This window comes from Sorex fumeus, unplaced genomic scaffold (genome assembly GCF_029834395.1).
Source record: "Sorex fumeus unplaced genomic scaffold, SorFum_2.1 ptg000055l, whole genome shotgun sequence".
NCBI lineage: Eukaryota > Metazoa > Chordata > Mammalia > Eulipotyphla > Soricidae > Sorex > Sorex fumeus.
Genome location: NW_026606112.1, coordinates 14,893,005 through 14,911,272, shown reverse-complemented (window position 1 = coordinate 14,911,272; position 18,268 = coordinate 14,893,005). Strand labels below are relative to the sequence as shown.

General features: G+C 38.7%; 1 protein-coding gene across 3 annotated transcripts in view; it reads left to right on the top strand.

The window, feature by feature from the left end:
• The window catches only part of STIM2 (stromal interaction molecule 2), a 119,401-nt gene that overhangs the window by 57,137 nt on the left and 43,996 nt on the right, over nt 1-18,268 (top strand). For all 3 annotated transcript variants that reach the window (XM_056125582.1, XM_056125581.1, XM_056125583.1), the window contains exon 3: nt 9,276-9,390. In XM_056125582.1, the coding sequence (XP_055981557.1) occupies nt 9,276-9,390 (115 nt within the window). The remainder of the gene's footprint in view (nt 1-9,275; nt 9,391-18,268) is intronic.

Here is an 18,268-nt window from a genome sequence, read left to right as displayed (position 1 = left end):
GTATATGCTGAATCTGTGATCTGTTCAGAATATTTGAGTTGTTGGTTACAGTCTAGTTGGTTTATTCTGACAATATGGTGAAAAGTATAGATACTTGATCCAACACATAATTAAAAAGTATTAAAATTTAATTGTTTTATTGTCTGGAGCACAGTAGTGAGAAGTGGTCTAAGGCCATGAGAATTCACATTGTTGTTATGTTGTTGTCTACTTTGTGATTGCAAAATATTTTAGTTTCTAGTATGTGTGACCTTTGTCTTTACTTTGTCCTTTCCTTGCTTAAAAGTTTCTTCTTCCTGAACTAATGAGATGCTACAGCCCATAGAACACTTGCCTTGCACGCAGCTGACCCAGGTTTGATCCCTGGTATCTCATATGGTCCCTTGAGCACTGCCAGGAATAACTCCTGAGCCAGGAGTAATGGCTGAAAAAAATTTTCTTTCCTTTTTCTAATGTTTCTTCCTTTTAATTGAATTCCTTCCCTTTTATTTATGTTGTTTACAATAAGTAGTTTTGAGACTGGAGAGCTAGTTCAGCAACTAAGACACTGGCTTTGCTTGTGGCTGATCCTGAGTTCAATCCCTGGCATTTTATATGGTCCTTTATCCCACCAGGAGTGATCCGTGAGGACAGAGCCAGGAGTAAACTCTGATTACCCCTGGTTGTAGACCCCCTAGCACCACCCCCCCAAAGGTTAGTTTTAGAATATTGGTTCTTGTCAGTTTTACTTATATATGCATTACATTAATGTATAGCATGTAAAATTCTATATACATACATGCATACATATACACCCCTTGTAAATTAAATGAAAAATATGATTGGACCTAATATTTCTGATTTTCTGATATTAGTAATTCTACCTGAAAAGTACCTTTGTAACTGTTTTTCTGTATTCTTCTAAGAAAACAGTTAATGATGTAGATATGTGTATGCAACAAGGAGAGTAAAAGTTGAGCAAAAAAGGGAAACATTTAAAAATTAGATCAGCGAATTTTGACTCATGGGCCACACAGTATGTAAGTGAATAAACAAAGTAAATTTCACATTTCAATATTTATGTGATCTATTTTGTGTGTGACAGCTTTTCCCCCAAACTAATGGTTCATAGGAATATCCTTTTTTTATCTTGGTTTCTGTGCTTTAAAAATCCAGAGGCCACTCCTCTGGATAGTTTGCCTTTGAGTCTCTGTGTTGTGACTCTACTGGGCAGTTTGTAGCATTGCAGTGGGTTTTTCTCCGAGGATCTAAGGAGAAGCTTGGTGTGATGGGCAGGGCTGAGTTTGGGGTGGGTGGTGATCAGAGGGGAAGGGGCAAGCTGGGGAGCCACGAGGGGGGAGGGAGAGACCCGAGAAGGGACTGCCATTTGCTGTTCTGCCATGCTGTATTTCAGAGGTGCCTCAGGGTCATGCCTACAAGGATGGAGGAATCCGTGGAAGCCATTCTTGGGGCCACTTACTCTGGTTTGTTTTTATACTCCACTGACTGAAGAAATTTGATATGAAAGACTCAATCCATGGAATTCTTGAGGCTAAAGATGGTGGCAGTGGTGTAACATCCTTCAGAAGACTTCATTGTGAAATGTTCTTAAAAACCTTTCATTTTTTTTTTAAATAGGATATATCTTAGAAATTGAGATTTTGATAGGACTGGAGCGATAGCACAGTGGTAGGGCGTTTGGCTTGTGCACAGCCCGCCCGGTCAAGCCGGGTTCAATTCATTCGCCCCTCTCGGAGAGTCTGGCAAGCTACTGAGAGTATCTCGCCTGCACGGCAGAGCCTGGCAAGCTACCCGTGACGTATTCGATATGTCAAACACAGAAACAACAAGTCTCACAATGGAGACGTTACTGGGCCCACTAGAGCAAATTGACGATCAACGGGAGAACAGTGGATAGTGCTTTAAAATTATATTTTAGGTTATTAAAATAGGAATAGTTTAAAGGTACTTTATTTTGGGGTTGGAGGGGGTCACTGGGCCATACCAGTAGCTCAGGGGTTATTCTCTTCCCAATTCTCCTTGCTGTTACATCTTGGCAAGTGTTTTGATCCCTTTTTCCTGGGCCCCAATTCTATCTTTTTTTTAAGCAAGCAATCATGAAGTGCCCACCAGTTGTACCCCCATGGTGGTACTGTCACCCCTTCGACAAAATTGTACCCAGTTGTACTGCCACCTTATTTCATGCCCTGTAGAGCATGGCAGCACCCACTCCCAGGAAGACTAGAGTAGACTGACTCACCACTGACCCTTACATTCTGATTGATGAAGATGGATTCCTGGCCCCACAGTGCTCCCTTGGTCGCACATCATATGAGAAGCACCATTGACAGTGTGTAGTTTAGTTGCATTTAGGATAAACAGGCATTTTTCTGCACAACACTGTATCAGTATCAGCTAGTAAATCTCTTAACTCCTTCAAAATTCCTTCCACTAGATCACCTGGTAAGGCTGTAGTTTCAGAGAAAAAGCAGCTCTTCTTATTCCTGTGTCATTACTTTTCAGTTCACCTTAAGAGTTCCATAGGAAATGTGGTTACAGATGGAGAGGGGGAAGAGCAGTGGGCGTGTGACTGGGGACCTGCATCTGGACTTCCTCAGTTCTAGCCTGACTGTACTGCCAGTCTCGCTCCTCTACTACGCCTCCTTTCCCTGGGCATTTTCAGAGTCACAGCATGGTGTTGGGGCTGGAGTGATAGCACAGCACTAGGGTGTTTACCTTGCACGCCGCCAGCCCGGCTGAGCCGGGTTCGATTCCTCCACCCCTCTTGGAGAGGCCAGCAAGCTACCGAGAGTATCGTGCCCGTACGGCAAAGCCTGGCAAGCTCCCCGCGACGTATTCGATATGCCAAACTCAGTAACAACAAGTCTCTCAATGGAGACTTTATTGGGCCCAATCGAGCAAATAGATGAACAATGGGAGGACAGTGACAGTGTGGTGTTGAATTTATGTAATACTTTGTGTGTGTGTAGCAAACTCATCTTCTGAAAGATTTTTGCGTTTAGGTGGGCACAGAATCTATTTATTCCCATTTCACAGTTGCGTCAGATACAATGCAGCACTAATTCTAGCATCAGTGCTATCTGCATTACATTGTTGTTATCGTAGATAAAGTGTATGTATAATTCATCATCCATACTTGAATAGTATTTTTGGTTTGCGTGTTGGTTTGGTTTTGGGCCATACCTGACAGTGTTCCAAGGCTTCCTGGCTCTGTGCTCAGGGATTACTCCTGCCTGGTACTCAGCAGACGACATGTAGGGTTGGGATCCAACCTGGGTCGGCCGCATGTAAGACAAGCACTCCACCTGCTGTACTCTCTCTTCAGGCCCCCAAACTGGAATAGATTTGAGAGTGAGAGTGCTATTAATAGTTAACATCAGGACAGCAGATGGAAGGGCTGTCCCTGGCAAATGGGGCTGTATAAATACCTCACTCTGTGTCTTATCACCGCTTACTTTCCATCTTACTTAACCTTAGGTATGTCTTGCTCTGAGTTGCTATTAAATTGATCTAAATATTATGTCATCTTTGGTTTTGTAAAGTTCGTAAATCCTGGTTCTGTTCCTATTTCGTTTACCAACTTAATTCTTTTGTTTGTTTTGATTTTGGTCCACACCCAGTGACACTCAGGGATTACTCCTGGCTCTGTGCTCAGAAATTACTCAGGTGTGCCTTACTCTGTACTATTGCTTGGTCTCTCAGCTTAATTCACTTTACATTGTAGAGCTTGTTTTTTACTAACATGATAGAGTTGGTGATTTTTTTCTATTTTTCATAGTCTTGAGTGGGGTTTTTCTTCCCTAGAAATAATATAGCTAACAGTATTTTCTGTGTTATTTTAATAATACTCTTTGACCCTGCCACTGATGTTCAGATTTCTTTTAGTCGTAAATTTTCTGGCTTTCCCAAATTTTCAGATCTGAAGGAATTTTATATAATAGTCTGTTTTGCTGTGGATTATTCCAGTGTCTGACCTGCCAGATTTTCTCCCAGGATTTAGTGTTGTAGCAATTAACTATATGGTCTTCAGAAGAGTGTTTTGCTATAGACTGTTGTTTGAGTGGTCTTGAGGTAATGTACTGTACTGTGTCAGAGGATGTAAGGGAAATTGTTCTTATTCTCAGATAATTTTGACATATGTCGATTATAACATCATGATTTACAAAACACTTACACCGTCTCACATTATCTCCAGTGATTATCACCACCACCACCCCCTCTGTGAAAAATAGGAGAGGTGGTATTCTTATTTTATAGAAAAGTCAACTAAGACTTAGATTGTTACTTAGGTAACGTATGTAAGGAGAGCTGGGTCACAGTCAACATTCTCAAATTCTATCTACTTTCTAGATGCAGTTCCAAGTTAAAAAATAAAAATTAAAAAAAATTTTGCTTTTTGGTTTGGTTTGTTTTTTGCTTCTTGTATTGGGCCAGGCCTGCCAGTGCTCATTAATCACTCTGGTCTCTGTGCTCAGGGAAGACTTCTGGCAGTGCTCATGGAACCATATGGGATGCTGGGGATTGAATCTAGGTCAGCTGTGTGCAAGTTAAGTGCCCTTAACCTGTGTAGTTTCTCTTTGACCTTTGTGTACAGTATTGAGCCTTAGACACTGAAAAAAGTCTTTCATTTATATATTCTTGAATTGTGGTCCTATTAATCACTTTAATTTTAGTTGGAAAACCTCTGGGTATTGTTGCCAGCTCTTTCCTACTTGCTTGTTTTCTACATTTGGTTTGAGTCTTACTTATTTATGGGTCTTATTTATTTATCTTGAGTGCATAAACTTAGCTAGAAAAGATGGTCCTGTTGATTAACCCTTTCTATCCTGACCTTCCCACTCCGATCTAGCTTGTTCATGACTTGGTACTGGTCTTAAATCAAGTGTGATGGATTGCTTTCTGTTTTACTGCTCCTCTGGTCTTTTTATAGGGTGACTAGGCCCAGTGGGTTGAACATTGGGCTATTATTAGGTTCAGTTGATAAAATATTTTACCTTGATTAGAATGATTTGAAGAGTCTTTGCTAAATAAGTTCCACATTTTCTTTCGAATTTTAATTAAGGAGCTCTGTGTATTTTCATGGAGTCAAAACTTTTATAAAATAGTTGAATTTTACTTGACTTTCACTTCCGTTTTGTAAAAATTTACACCCTTCAAGGGCTTGGGAAAGAAATAGTCTAGACTCCAGCTGAAGGCATTGTTGACCTCCATCTCTGTGGGTTGAGCTTTTGGAGGAAAACCTCACAGTATTTGGGGTCCTCCTGCTCCACTGATTGGGTATACCTGAGGTTTTCAAACTTTAAGATTTGTGTGTGCTGAGTCTTCAGAAATTTATTTATAGTTCAGGTTTTCCAACCCCAGCGCTATTTTCTGTTAGTCTGTTCCAGTTAGTTAAGTGGAGGCTTCCTTTTGGTGTCTACAGATGTGGTGGCAGTGGTTTGCCCTATGTCTGCCTTTATCTTAGGGATCCACGAAAGTTATTTTCTTTTTAGTTTGCCCAATCCTGAACTTGTACTTAGGAGGGAGGAGCAACTTTCTAGTTCCATGCATGTGGTGGCTTGCATGTGGAGCCAGAAACCAGGAGTCTTGTCCATAAACTATTTGGCTTTGGGCCTTTTCTTTGGCTTTCTCAGAAGAGTTATTTAGGCTCATGATTTTAATTATCACTTCTGTGTATGTTCACTTCTGACTTCTGTACTAAATTCCATTCTCACATTTTGTTTGCTAGAATCTTCAACTCTGTGTCCTAAATGCTAAAAGGATTATATTGCCTTCTTTACTCTTGAGAAAATCTCATCTGAACTAAATACTGCCTTCATTAAAAAATGTTTTGTATTTCTCTTTAGGTATTTATTACTTTTGTTATTTTATATTTTGACTAACTCAGACTCAGTATTTTCTCCTTTGAATTGCTGAATTTTATTCTTTTTATTTGATTTCTAACTGTCATGGCTCTTTCTAATCTTCTTTAAAATCAGTTTTGACCTTCATAGCACTGTAGCACTGTCCTCCCGTTGTTCATCGATTTGCTTGAGCAGGTGCCAGTAACATCTCCACCGTGAGACTTATTGTTACTGTTTTTGGCATATTGAGTACACCACGGGGAGTTTGCCACGCTCTGCCGTGTTGGTGGGATACTCTTGGTAACTTGCCAGGCTCTCCGAGAGGGAGGGAAGACTCGTACCCAGGTCAGCCGTGTGCAAGACAGATGCCCTACCCACTCTGCTATTGCTCCAGTCCAGAGATAAAATACAATAAAAATACTGCACCAATTATTTCTCACTATCTGGATGGAAGAATGTCCACTTCCTTTCATTCTTATCAAAGATACTATTTTTAAGTGCCATTTTGGAAAGAGGATCACACTTTGTTTTTATTAAGAACTCATTTTAATATTAACTATCTTCTAATATTTTCATTTTTTTTCAGAACAGATACACTGCCTGTTCACTTCCCAAGAAAAAATTATTAACTGTCTCCTAAATTCTCACCATATTTCTTAATAATGGTAGATAGCATTTTTTGTTGCAAATATAACCCTTTAAAATAATGACAGTTCTCATCCTTTGCAGCAAAGTGCAACTGTGTTAATTCCATGCAGACAGAATATAATTAAAAGTTACCTATGCTATTTCAGAGAAATGCCTTTAAAGTGAAAAGATGTCTTCTCTTTTTCATCATCATTCCTGATGATTGGAAAGCAATTGTATAGTTGAAGTTTGGGAAGCCACTTTGAATCACACACAATGGTATGGGAGAATAGGAAGCTAGATGAAGCCGGGGTTCTGAAACACTTTGCAAAGTGTCCACCTGGTTAACTAATCTCCATAAATTTTTATATGAAAGAATAAAATGGTGTCATCTTAGACCATGCTTGTTGTAAATTGTTTCATGAAGTTGAACTTAATCCTGATGAATATGAAATTTTTTCTCCATATTTTTCTTACAATTTTGAATTCTGATTTAAAATTATTTATACTTTTTCTAGGACATATGTTATATATTTTTTCTTGTTATTTGCTCCTTAATTTTTAATGGAGTTGGGAAAATCAAAAATACAGCTCTGCTTGGGGCCAAAGTGATAATATAGTGGGTAAGGCAGTGCTGTGCACTGCTGTACACAGATGGTGGCGTGCACAGGCTCAGTCCCCTGTACCGCATATGTTCTCCAAAGTCCCACCAGGAATAGTCCCTGAGAACTGCTGGGTGTGGATCAGAAATATAGCTTTTCTTTAACTGCTATATAACTTTGACCATCATAATTTGTTTAAAGCATTTTAGAATGTAGATTTTTTTAAATTACTTTGGAAACTCAGATTGTAGCATCAAAGTCCACTGTGCTCAGAATTACTTGGAGGACTCATTGAAACGTAGGTGACTTGGCTTCCATTCAGTTTCTGGTTAAGTAGGTCTGGAATGAGACCTTTCTACACGTTCAGGTAATGCTGCTATTACCTGTCCAGGGACCACACTTTGAGAATCACTGTTGTAGTCTACAACTTGTAGTTGTTTTTAACATTGCGTATCTTTTATTGTCTGGTCATAGTCTATTACTCTAAGAGCTGTCCTTTACCATTTTTTTAAAGAATATTCAGTCATTTATTTATGGAATACTCCTTTATTTGCATTATGAAGTCAGACTTTGTTGTAATTAGTTTGCATACGAATTGGGTGTGTTTATAAAGGAACTCAATTTATTTACTGTAAAATATTTGAAGATTTATGTGTTAGAATTTTATTTTCAGTTTTCCAAGTTCTTAACTTATTTCAGCACATAAGTTCTTATCATTTAATCATATATTGTTACTGATAACTAAAAACTAAAAATTTCTGCAATATCTTTTATCATTTATTGCAGCTTCTTAAGATACATAAAAGTCTGAATAATCAGAATAGTATGCTATTCTGTAGGATACTGGGAAGAGTGTTTAAAGGAAACTGTCGATTTTTTGTGCATTTTGGCTCAGTTAAACATTTCTGTCTTGCTAAGGGATGGGAGTAGTGGGTGGTGGGCGGAGACATAGTACAGCAGATAGGCACTTGCCTCAAAGACAGCCAACCTGGGTTCTATCCCAGGCATCTCAGGAGGGATTGCTGAGTGCAGAACCGGAAGTAACTCCTGAGTACTTCAAGTATGATTCCCAAACAAAACAAAACAAAAAATAAATAATAAAAAGAAACCCAACCCATTCCAACTTGGTTTTGACATAAAGTATATCTAATTACAGTGGATTTTTTTTTTTCGGTGGAGAGTGGGGGAGAGCTGTTGTTTTTGCTTTTGGAAGCGCAGAGATGCTCAGGGCTTCCTCCTGTCTCTGCTCTCAAGGGTCACTCCTGGTAAGCTCAAGGTACCATATAGATGCTGGGAATCAAACCCAGCTCTGCTGCATGCCACTATACCATCTCTCGGGTCCCTATTTACAGTGGTTTCTAATCACATGTTGTGGCTGGAAGGTCACATACCTAGGAGATACAGATGTGCTTTCATGTGATTTATGTTATGAAGTGTCTTCTTTTGGCAATTTCACTTTTTTTTGACAGGGGGAGGTAGATGGGGGAAGAAGAGGGGGTGGGCATTGTTCAGGAGGCTCTGGGGGCCACTCCTAGCGATACCCGACCAGTTAGCCCAGGTGGCCTCTGATCTTCTCTGGTCAGTCCTGATATTCATTTGTTGAAGATGATGTTTATTGTTGCTAATTGAAATTCATAGAAATAAGGCTTTCGAATTTCGGGGGCTGTTAAAGTTTCCTCTGAATAAATTTAAGTATCTAAATAGCTATTCATAAATAATTTATAAGTCAGGCATAGTCCCTCTAACAAGAAGGAAAGAGTTCCAAAGAGTTATACAAAGTGGAAGATCAAAAAGGATAGCTTGTAAAATTTTTGGGGAGGCACTGAAGGGGTCTGTCAGGCAGGTTACCTTCTTTGTGATGCTTGGAAATTCCAGATTGTATATTTAAAGGTGACATTTCTGAGCAGATGATGAAGTTATAATAAAGCTAGGTTTAAAACCTTGTTGATGCGGGGCTTAGGACAAGTGACTTCATATGGGGTTTGCTATATCCTTTTACTTGGGCTATAGAAAATTTGTACTTTCTACACTGTGTATTCTGAAATATTTTTTTGTATGATTTTATTGTGTATTTGGAATCAGTAAATATAGAAAAATCAGAAACAGCACAATAATCTAAAAATTTATTAGCCCATATAATTAGAGTAATGGGTTTTTATTGGAAAGTGTTAAGAATATTAATCTTAGTGCTTTCTTTTTGTAGTTTATCAGAGAAGATATGAAATATAAAGATGCTACTAATAAGCACAGTCATCTGCACAGAGAAGACAAGCATATAACTGTTGAGGATTTATGGAAACAGTGGAAAACGTCAGAAGGTAAGACTGCTTTGGTGATTACAATATCTAATCTGTTCTAGTGCTCTGCTTCCCCATTGGTAACTCTTGATTAAAAACAGTGAACATTGCTTTTATGGAGGTCAAGAAAAGTCTGTGATTTTTTTTAATTATTATTAGTGAAACACCATGAGGTACAGTTGTAGATTTACAAATTTTTGTGCTTGGATTTCGGTCATACCATGATCAAATACCCATCCCTCCACCAGTGCCCATTTTCCACCACCAGGATAATATCCCTCCCCCCCCATCCACCCCATCCCCCCATCCCCCCCTGCCACTGTGGCAGGGCATTCCCTTTTGTTCTCTGTCTCCTTTTGGGTGTTGTGATCAGCAAAAGAGGCATTGAGTGGCAAACATGTTCAGTCCAGTCTACTTTCAACCTGCATCTCCCCTCCTGGGAGGATCCTCCAAACACCCTCCATTTGGTGTTCCCTTCTCCATCTGAACTGTCCTTTCCCCTAGAATACCCGGCTGGCCTCTAAGCTGTGGAGTAATCCTCCTGGTGTTGATCTCAGCTATTCTTGGGTATTAATCTCATATTTTGTTATTTTATATCCCCCAGATGAATGCAATCTTTCTCTATCCCTCTCTTTCTGACTCATTTCGCTTAGCATGATACTTTCCATATTGTACCACTTGTATGTAAAGTTCATGACTTCATGAAAAGTCTGTGATTTAAGACCTCAGCTTGATGCCTGATACTAGAAAGCTGCTAATATTTTTTTCTAAAAGTCTGTTAAACCTGTTTAATTTTTGAATAACAGTCGACCAAAATATTTTTTTCTAAAGCTCCTACTTTTTTGAAAATCATAGACAATTATATTGCATTCTGTGTTTCTCTCTGCTAGTTTAAATAATAAAATGAGAATAAAACCAGGTTACATTTCCAAGTTGGGGGTATAAAGAAATCATAAAGTTCACCGGGCTGTCATTTAGAAATGGAAAAACACAATAAAATACACCTTCAAATGTTAAATACTTTATTAATATAGAAGCTTTATCACTTGCTTACATATTTTCACTGTTTAAAAGAAACATCTGTTCAGATAGTCTGGGAAAAAGGAAAGAAGGAAAAATAAATTACACCACTGACTGACAAAGAAAATTAATTTAAAATCTATGTATCTTTCTCGGTCAGTGATATAAATTTTCTTTCCCGTATCATTTTCAAGTAATGTGAACTTAGATTGGAATGAAAATAAATGAATATGAGTTTCTAGGGTAGAGCATTAGAGTGATGGAAAAATCAGTAGCAGACTTTATATGAGGTATGGGATGCCTCAGCAATGTGTAATTATCACCAAAGACTTGGAAATCTGCTAACAAGTCTGTTTCTAATATATTTTAAAATTGAGGTAGGTGATAAGTTCAGTGAGCCCACATAGTCGTGTTTGAAAAACTGCTTGATGGCTTCTCATCCAACTGCTGTGTTCCTACTGTTGTTTGACCCCCATCTCCTGCCTGGGTAATTGTTCTAGTCACTGCCTGATGTTCTCCCGTTTTATTCCCGTGCTCTTCTTTTCTCAAAGTAATCTATTTAAAAGTGAAATCACATTTGCTCAGTACCTGTATAGGCTCAGAGAGGCAATGCTAGTTACGAAGAAACTTGTGAGCCTCAGTATAATCTGTCCACTCCTCCCTCGGCTCTTCCTCCTGCCCATCTTTCTAGCTCACTGTGTTTCATCCCAGCTGGACTCCTGCTGCTCTGTAACTGCAGGAATAGGGCTGTGCTCCGACCTCTCTCCCTTACCTCCTTTATGAAAGTCATTATTTAGGGCTATTTGCTTCATCAGTGAGGCCACCTGCCCTGACCACTCTGTTTCAAATTGCCAACCAGCTTCCCTGCCCTGTCCCTGCTCTTGTATTTTGACACTCTCAGTCCCTCTTACTCAGCTTCACACTTTCTTTTTCCCATATCATATATCACCTTCTAAGATAGATTATATAATTGACTTACTCACTATGTTTTCTCGCTGCTCTCTGCCTTGCTCTTCTTCCCTCATGTGTGTCAGCCTCAGGCAGCATGGGTCTTTGTTTTGTTTTTATTTCAATTTGAGGGGATTTTCTTCTTAAACCCTTTTTTGGTTTTTCACCATGCGAGTGCACCTTAAGAAGATACTTTGACTTTGTGACTGTTAAGAATGTTTGCTTGCTTTTACTTAATACCCTTTTATATTAATTTATTTATTTTACTTTTTTTTTTTTTTTTTTTTTTTTGCTTTTTGGGTCACACCCGTCTATGCTCCGGGCTTACTTTTGGCTCATGCACTGAGGAATTATTCCTGGCCATGCTCAGGGACTATATGGGATGCTGGGAATTGAACCCGGGTTAGAGGCGTGCAAGGCAGACTACTTAAGACCCTTGTAAAGATTTTGAATAGCCTTTTAAATCTCTTCCCCACCCCAGATTTTCACCTTAATTTTCACCCCCTAAGATTTTATTGTTTTTTTAATTGGTTGATGTACTGTGGGCTGAAGTGATAGCACAGCAGGTAGGGCGTTTGCCTTGTACGTGTCCGACACAGGTTCAATTGCTCCACCCGTCTTGAAGAGCCTGGCAAGCTACCTTGCCCGCCTTGGAGAGCCTGGCAATCTACCTGGCAAGCGTACCTTGCCCACATGGCAGAGTTTGGCAGGCTCCTCGTGGTGTATTCGATATGCCCAAGACAGTAACAAGTCTCACAGTGGAGACGTTACTGGTGCCAGCTCAAGCAAATCGATGAACAACGGGAGGACAGTGCTACTGTGATACACAGTAATATCAATGATGGTTTTATGTATGAATAATTCCAATACTACGCTCACCACCAGGTTTTATGATTTTATGGTGGGATGATTTTTCCCTTAGGCTTTGAAAAGTTGGCTTGACTGACTTTCTCTCCACCTCATTCTTTCCAAACCCTTCTCTCTAACGTACTCTCTTTAGGGCATGAGGCCTAGTAGTTGGAAGTCTTGGTACTCTTGCTAAAATGGCTGCACAGGAAATAAGAGAGAAGAGTGGTGTGGAATAAGCCACTCTAAAACTTTCTAATGATTGGATTAATTTTCTTAACTCTTATTAGATTCATCTTATTTACTAAAGGAGGTCTTTTTTTTTTTTTTTTGGTCTGGTTTTTAAAAGGCCAGACTCAGCGGTGTTTAGGCTTACTCCTGGCAGGTCTTGGGAGAACATATGTGCTGTCAGGATCGAACCCTGGTTAGTTGCATGCCAGGCAAGTGTCTTACTTGTACAATCTCCCTGGTCCTGCTGAATTGGGTCATTTATAGGTGGGGTCTTGGTGATGGATCTTTGGCTTTTAAATCAGACTGATATGCCCAGGTTCCCTGGAAGTAAGCAGGGACAGAGCATACTGAATGTGCAGGCTTCAGTTTTTCACCTGGTCAGTCTTACTTCTTTTTACTGGTATGTTTAGGATTTTCCTTGGGAAACAAAAATGATTCTTTTCAAAGTTTTGGGAACTGCTGATAGATTAAACTGCTGGTCTGGTTGGCTAGAAGTCACAGGAACTCTGGGGTGGGCTTTCTGAGTCTCCTGGACACTGTTTTGGGAGGCCTTGCCCCCAATAAGTTATGTATGGACTTCTGGCCGCTTAATGGAAAGCGGTGTTATGTAGGATTGAGATTGCTAAATTATGAAATAAGAGCAGAGTGCATGAAGATGAGGAGGGAGAGGTGAATTGAGATGTTCATAGCTTACTGTTTAGGCAGTCTGTTTTGTGGTCCTTTGCAGTTACTTGAAAATTTTAGGAAAAGTCACATGTGAAATGATGTGATTTTTTTAGGTTATAATTGATATGATTCCTATTTTCAGTTGTGCATGTGCTAGCTAATGTAGAAGACCCTGTATTATGCATCCAGTAGACATTGTACTGGATGCTGGGGATAAAGATGAATTATACTTGTCTATGTTAGCTGGAGAAAATAGTTGAATAAGGAAGTCAGAATAAAGTGGTTTGACTCTGGTCTCACTTGGAAAAATTTCATTGTGAAATATACTGTGTGTGTGTTGTGTAAAGAATTCTTGATCAGTTTTGTGTACGGGATCACTTTAATGTAGATGTGACCCATTTTGAAAACTAATGTTGGATTTCATATGATTTTGACAAATTAGGTAAATTAATTCGTGGGGAATTGGTCCCATCCTTTTACTTGAGTCTTACTTTAATTAAAAGGACACTATAAGTAGACCTTACAAATTGAATAAACATTGTGCAGGCTTAATGATCTGATATTGATTATTTGTATTAGAAATTGAAAGGAATTGAATGAAATTATTTGAGAAAAATTATAGGGGTTTATATATAATATATTTATGTGATTTACAATTTATTATATATGTATAATGGCTATTTTCAAGTGCATATAAAGTCTATAGAGTCTAACCAGCAATGAACAAGATCATTTTTTTCATGTTTAAGACAGCAAAAATGTTACTGTTGCATAAGATGAAATGTAAAGGAAAAAACATTTTCTGATCATGGATGTTTGTTTTCTAAGAGAAAAAGGGGAACTGTAAATCTTGTTACTGTGTCTGGCATATCGAATACTCTCGGTAGCTTGCCGGGCTCTCCGAGAGGGGCGGAGGAATCGAACTCGGGTCGGCCATGTTGGCCGTGTGTAAGGCGAACGCCCTACCCGCTGTGCTATCGCTCCAGCCCTTACTTTCTTGCTTAATACTCATAAAAATTTTCATCCAGATGCAGATGGATCTCTAAATGTTGATAAAAATCTACCAGTTTTTTTAAAGTATGTGCTTCTGAAGCTAAAACAGAAAAATTAAAAGTAATTAGCATTATCAGAAGAGAAATTCAAAAAGTTTTTCTCATAGAAGATAGAATGACATTGTCATTATGTCATCTGTTGGTGCAGTACTTACTTGTTCATTCACAGTATATAAAGCAGTCACTGTGGTAGGATACTAGGAAATATAAGATAAGGACTATCTTTGAAAAGAAAGTCCTGATCATATATTTGTTATCTTTATATGATATTGTTAAGCCCTTATATTGTTACATGTGCACAGATGAAATGTTAAGAAATAGAGGAAGATAAAATATTAGGTAAGTGCTACTATTCTTAGAGTTTAAGAAAGCAAATTTGTAGTGGGGGGAGGATTTATTAGGGGGACAACTCTACGATTTTGGACAAGATTTTCTCAGACATGATGACGTTAGGGATATATATTAAAATAAGTGAAGAAATGTAATTTCAGACTAAAATTAATATTTTTAAAAATGAACATACCACAAATACAAATCTTTTAGTGTATATGAGATAATGTAAGTTGCTATTCCACATTTATTTTTTGCTGTTAATTGTAGTTCTTAACTTGTGTCCTGGTTTTTTCTATTGAATGTGGATAAGAGTCACCTACCAAATGGATGAAACGAATTTGTACACCTAAAATGCTTAAAACACTGTCTCTGGACAAGGTTACGTTAGAGTTCCTTGTTCTGTTCCACAACTTCCCAATGCATTTGGAAATGATCTCAATTCAGCAAATGAAAATTTAAAAGAAATTATTCTATTAATTTTCAAATTTCCATATACCAAAATATATACTGGTAGATTTTTGAAGGTTAATAATGACTTTTTTGCCAAATATAATGGCTTTATGCCAATAGTTATATTTCACTAGTCAAAACTACCAGCCGTTTTCATCACTCTTCTCTCTACTTTCAAGACACTTTAATATATTCAGATAAAGAGAGTAAAACAGGAAAAACATAGGTCACGAAAATAAAATTAAGAACAAGTACAATATGTCCATGAACTCTTAAAGTTACAAGCAGCAGATAAAGGGGAAAAATCAATCACAGAATTCATGAGACAAGAGTAACATATATCCTCAGGATTGCATCTATTCTTACTGCAGAGAACTAAAAGGAATATTCTTCAAGAGGGCTCTTGGCAGATACTTGGCAGTATGATTAGACTATGCTCTCAATTCTACAGTCAGCCTCCAGTTCCTTCCTGCCTGAAACTCTATTCAAGATTTAAGTTACTGTGCTTTCGAATGCACCTCCCAAGGTGTCATGTTGTATACTATATTCAAATCAGAGCTTGGTATTTTGATGATTACGTTGTTTATGCATTTGGAGTTTAACTGTCATGGAAATGTTTTTTTTAAAATTAAAACAATTTTTGATTGAGAGTCCGTGGTTTACAGACTGTTAATAATGGTTTTTCATGCATGTAATTTCACCATCAATCCACTGATTTTTTTTATTCTAAATTAGTGTAGATGGTGTCATTTAAAAAAAAAGTTACATTGCTGTCTTTGATCACTTAATTAAAATAATGTCTGTTTTGCTTCTGTAGCTCTAATGTTACTGTTCCCTCCATAGTAATTAGTAAAACTTTATGTGGAGAAATAAAGACAGTCTAAAGCACATTACTCCTATTACTTTCATTCACTTGGTTTTATTATCCATGAGTGCATGTCTCCTGAATTTATCTCAGTATTGCCAAATCTTTTCAATTCCAACATTCCTTTGTTTGTTTGCATTTAACTGTAAGGAAGAGATTTACTTACTTAGTGGTTGAGTCACACCTGGTATCTCTCAGGGGGCAACTTCTGGTTTTGTGTTTGGGGTCGCTCTTGATGGTGTTTATGGGGGAACATGAGATGTGCAGGATCAAATTTGGGCCTTTTGCATGCCAGCCGTGCCTGTTGAGATCTCTCTCAGGCTTCTGAGAGACGATGGTAGAAGACAACAGATACCTGTAGAAAAGAAATGAGAGACAGTGAGTGGTCTTCAAATCTTATGGCTGTTCTATAGAACGATCTACATTAGTAACGTGTGTTTTATTCAATGGGGTTGCTTTGCTGCTTTCGTATTTGCCCCAAATTTGGCTAGATTGGAACCATACGTCCTTGTCTTTGATATTCTTTTCTATGTGAGTTTGGCTCCTTCTTCTCTGGCATGAAAAAGATGTCTAGTCTCATGTTTGCCATCTCAGCCCGAGCCCTGAAAAAAACCATCCCTCCAAGTAGTCCTGTTTACTAATTGTGGTGGTTTTAGATACCAGATTTGCATACTGTCATTGTTGCTACTGTTGTCTTGTTCCTCTACCCTCTGAGTGGAGAGTTAAGACACACATTATTCATATTAATTTTCTTTATTAAAAGTCATGAGCTAACCATTCACTATTAGTGCCTTCTTTCACTGACAGTGAACAACCTGGCGTTATTATCAGCAGTTTATTTTATTTTGCCGGCACTTTGCCTGTAGCCAGCCTCTTGACCCCATTGGGTTATTTTCTCATTGAGGACCCTAGTGTGTATGGAGCTCTCTCTTCCCAGAGCCACCACCTGGATATTAACCATTATCCTCTGGCCAACCCAAACCATCTTCCTATCCTCATATGGAACCTGGTGACTACCAGGCAATTGAAACATTGTGAAATGGTTTTAAGAATTTGAATTGAACAGTTCAGAGAAAAGCCTGAGTGAGCAGTATGCAATGAGACATCAATGAGTTCTTCTCCCTGGGTTTATTTTTATGTCGGAAGCACATTATTTATATTTTTCCTTTTAAAACCTCTGGCTGCTGATAGAAGACCCCAGTGAATGAGGTGGCACTTGAGCATTTCAGTGTTTTACCCTTTGTGTCAGTACTCAAAAAACAAGCAATTCTTTCTTGAAACTTGTTCTGGCATTAATAATGATTAGGTTAAACTTAGTAGTTATTACAGGGCTATAGTGGGCAGTACAGAGGGTGTAAGGCATTTACCTTGCATGTGCTGACCTGGGTTTGATCTCTGGCATCCCATATGGTCTCTTGAGTCTCTCCAGGAGTGATCCCAGGGAACCGCTGGATGTATGCCCCAAGCCAAAACCAACCTGCCGAACAGACAAACATTTAGCAGTTATTGGTTAGATCACTGCTGAGTATATTAAACGAAACTTTAAAATACTAGTTGTACTGAAAAAATTATACACAGTTGCAGATCATATAGAAATTTCCAGTATAAAATTATCTTGAGAATTTTTTAATCACTGTATTGTATAGTTTCTTTTTTTTTTACTGTAGAAAAAAACTAGAATTAGCAAGTTTTGAATGTACTGTCTCTTTTTTTAAATTTTTTTTTTTATTAGTGAAATACCATGAGGTCCAGTTGTAGACTTACAAACTTTCGTGTTTGGGTTTCATTTATACAATGATCAAGTACCCATCCCTCCACCAGTGCCCATTCTCCACCACCAATGAACCCAGTAGCCCTCCCAACCCCCCGCCCCCACACCTCACCCTGGCTCTGTGGCAGGGCATTCCCTTTTGCTCTCTCTTTCCTTTAGAGTGTTGTGGTTTGCAATAGAGGTATTGAGTGGCCATCGTGTTCAGTCTATAGTCTACTTTCAGCACATGTCTTGCATCCTGAATGAGTCCTCCAAACACCCTTCACTTGGTGTTTCCTTCTCTATCTGACCTGTGTTTTTCCTCAGTATGTGCTCCACTTCCAAGCCATGGAGCAGACCTCCTGGTACTTATCTCAACTATTTTTGGCTGTTCCTCTCCCATTCTGTTACTTTATATTCCCCAGATGAGTGCGGTCTTTCTATGTCCCCCTCTTTCTGACTCATTTCACTTAGCATGATATTTTGCATGTAGAAACACTTGTTTGCAAATTTCATGAAGTCATCCTTTCTAACTGCTGCATAGTATTCCATTGTGTAGATGTACCAAGGGCTGGAGCCATAGCACAGTGGGTAGAGCGTTTGCCTTGCATGTGGCCGATCTGGCTGACCCGAGTTTGATTCCTCCACCCCTCTTGGAGATCCCGGCAAGCTACTGAGAGTATCTTGCCCTGCACGGCAAACCCTGGCAAGCTACCCGTGACGTATTCAGTATGCCAA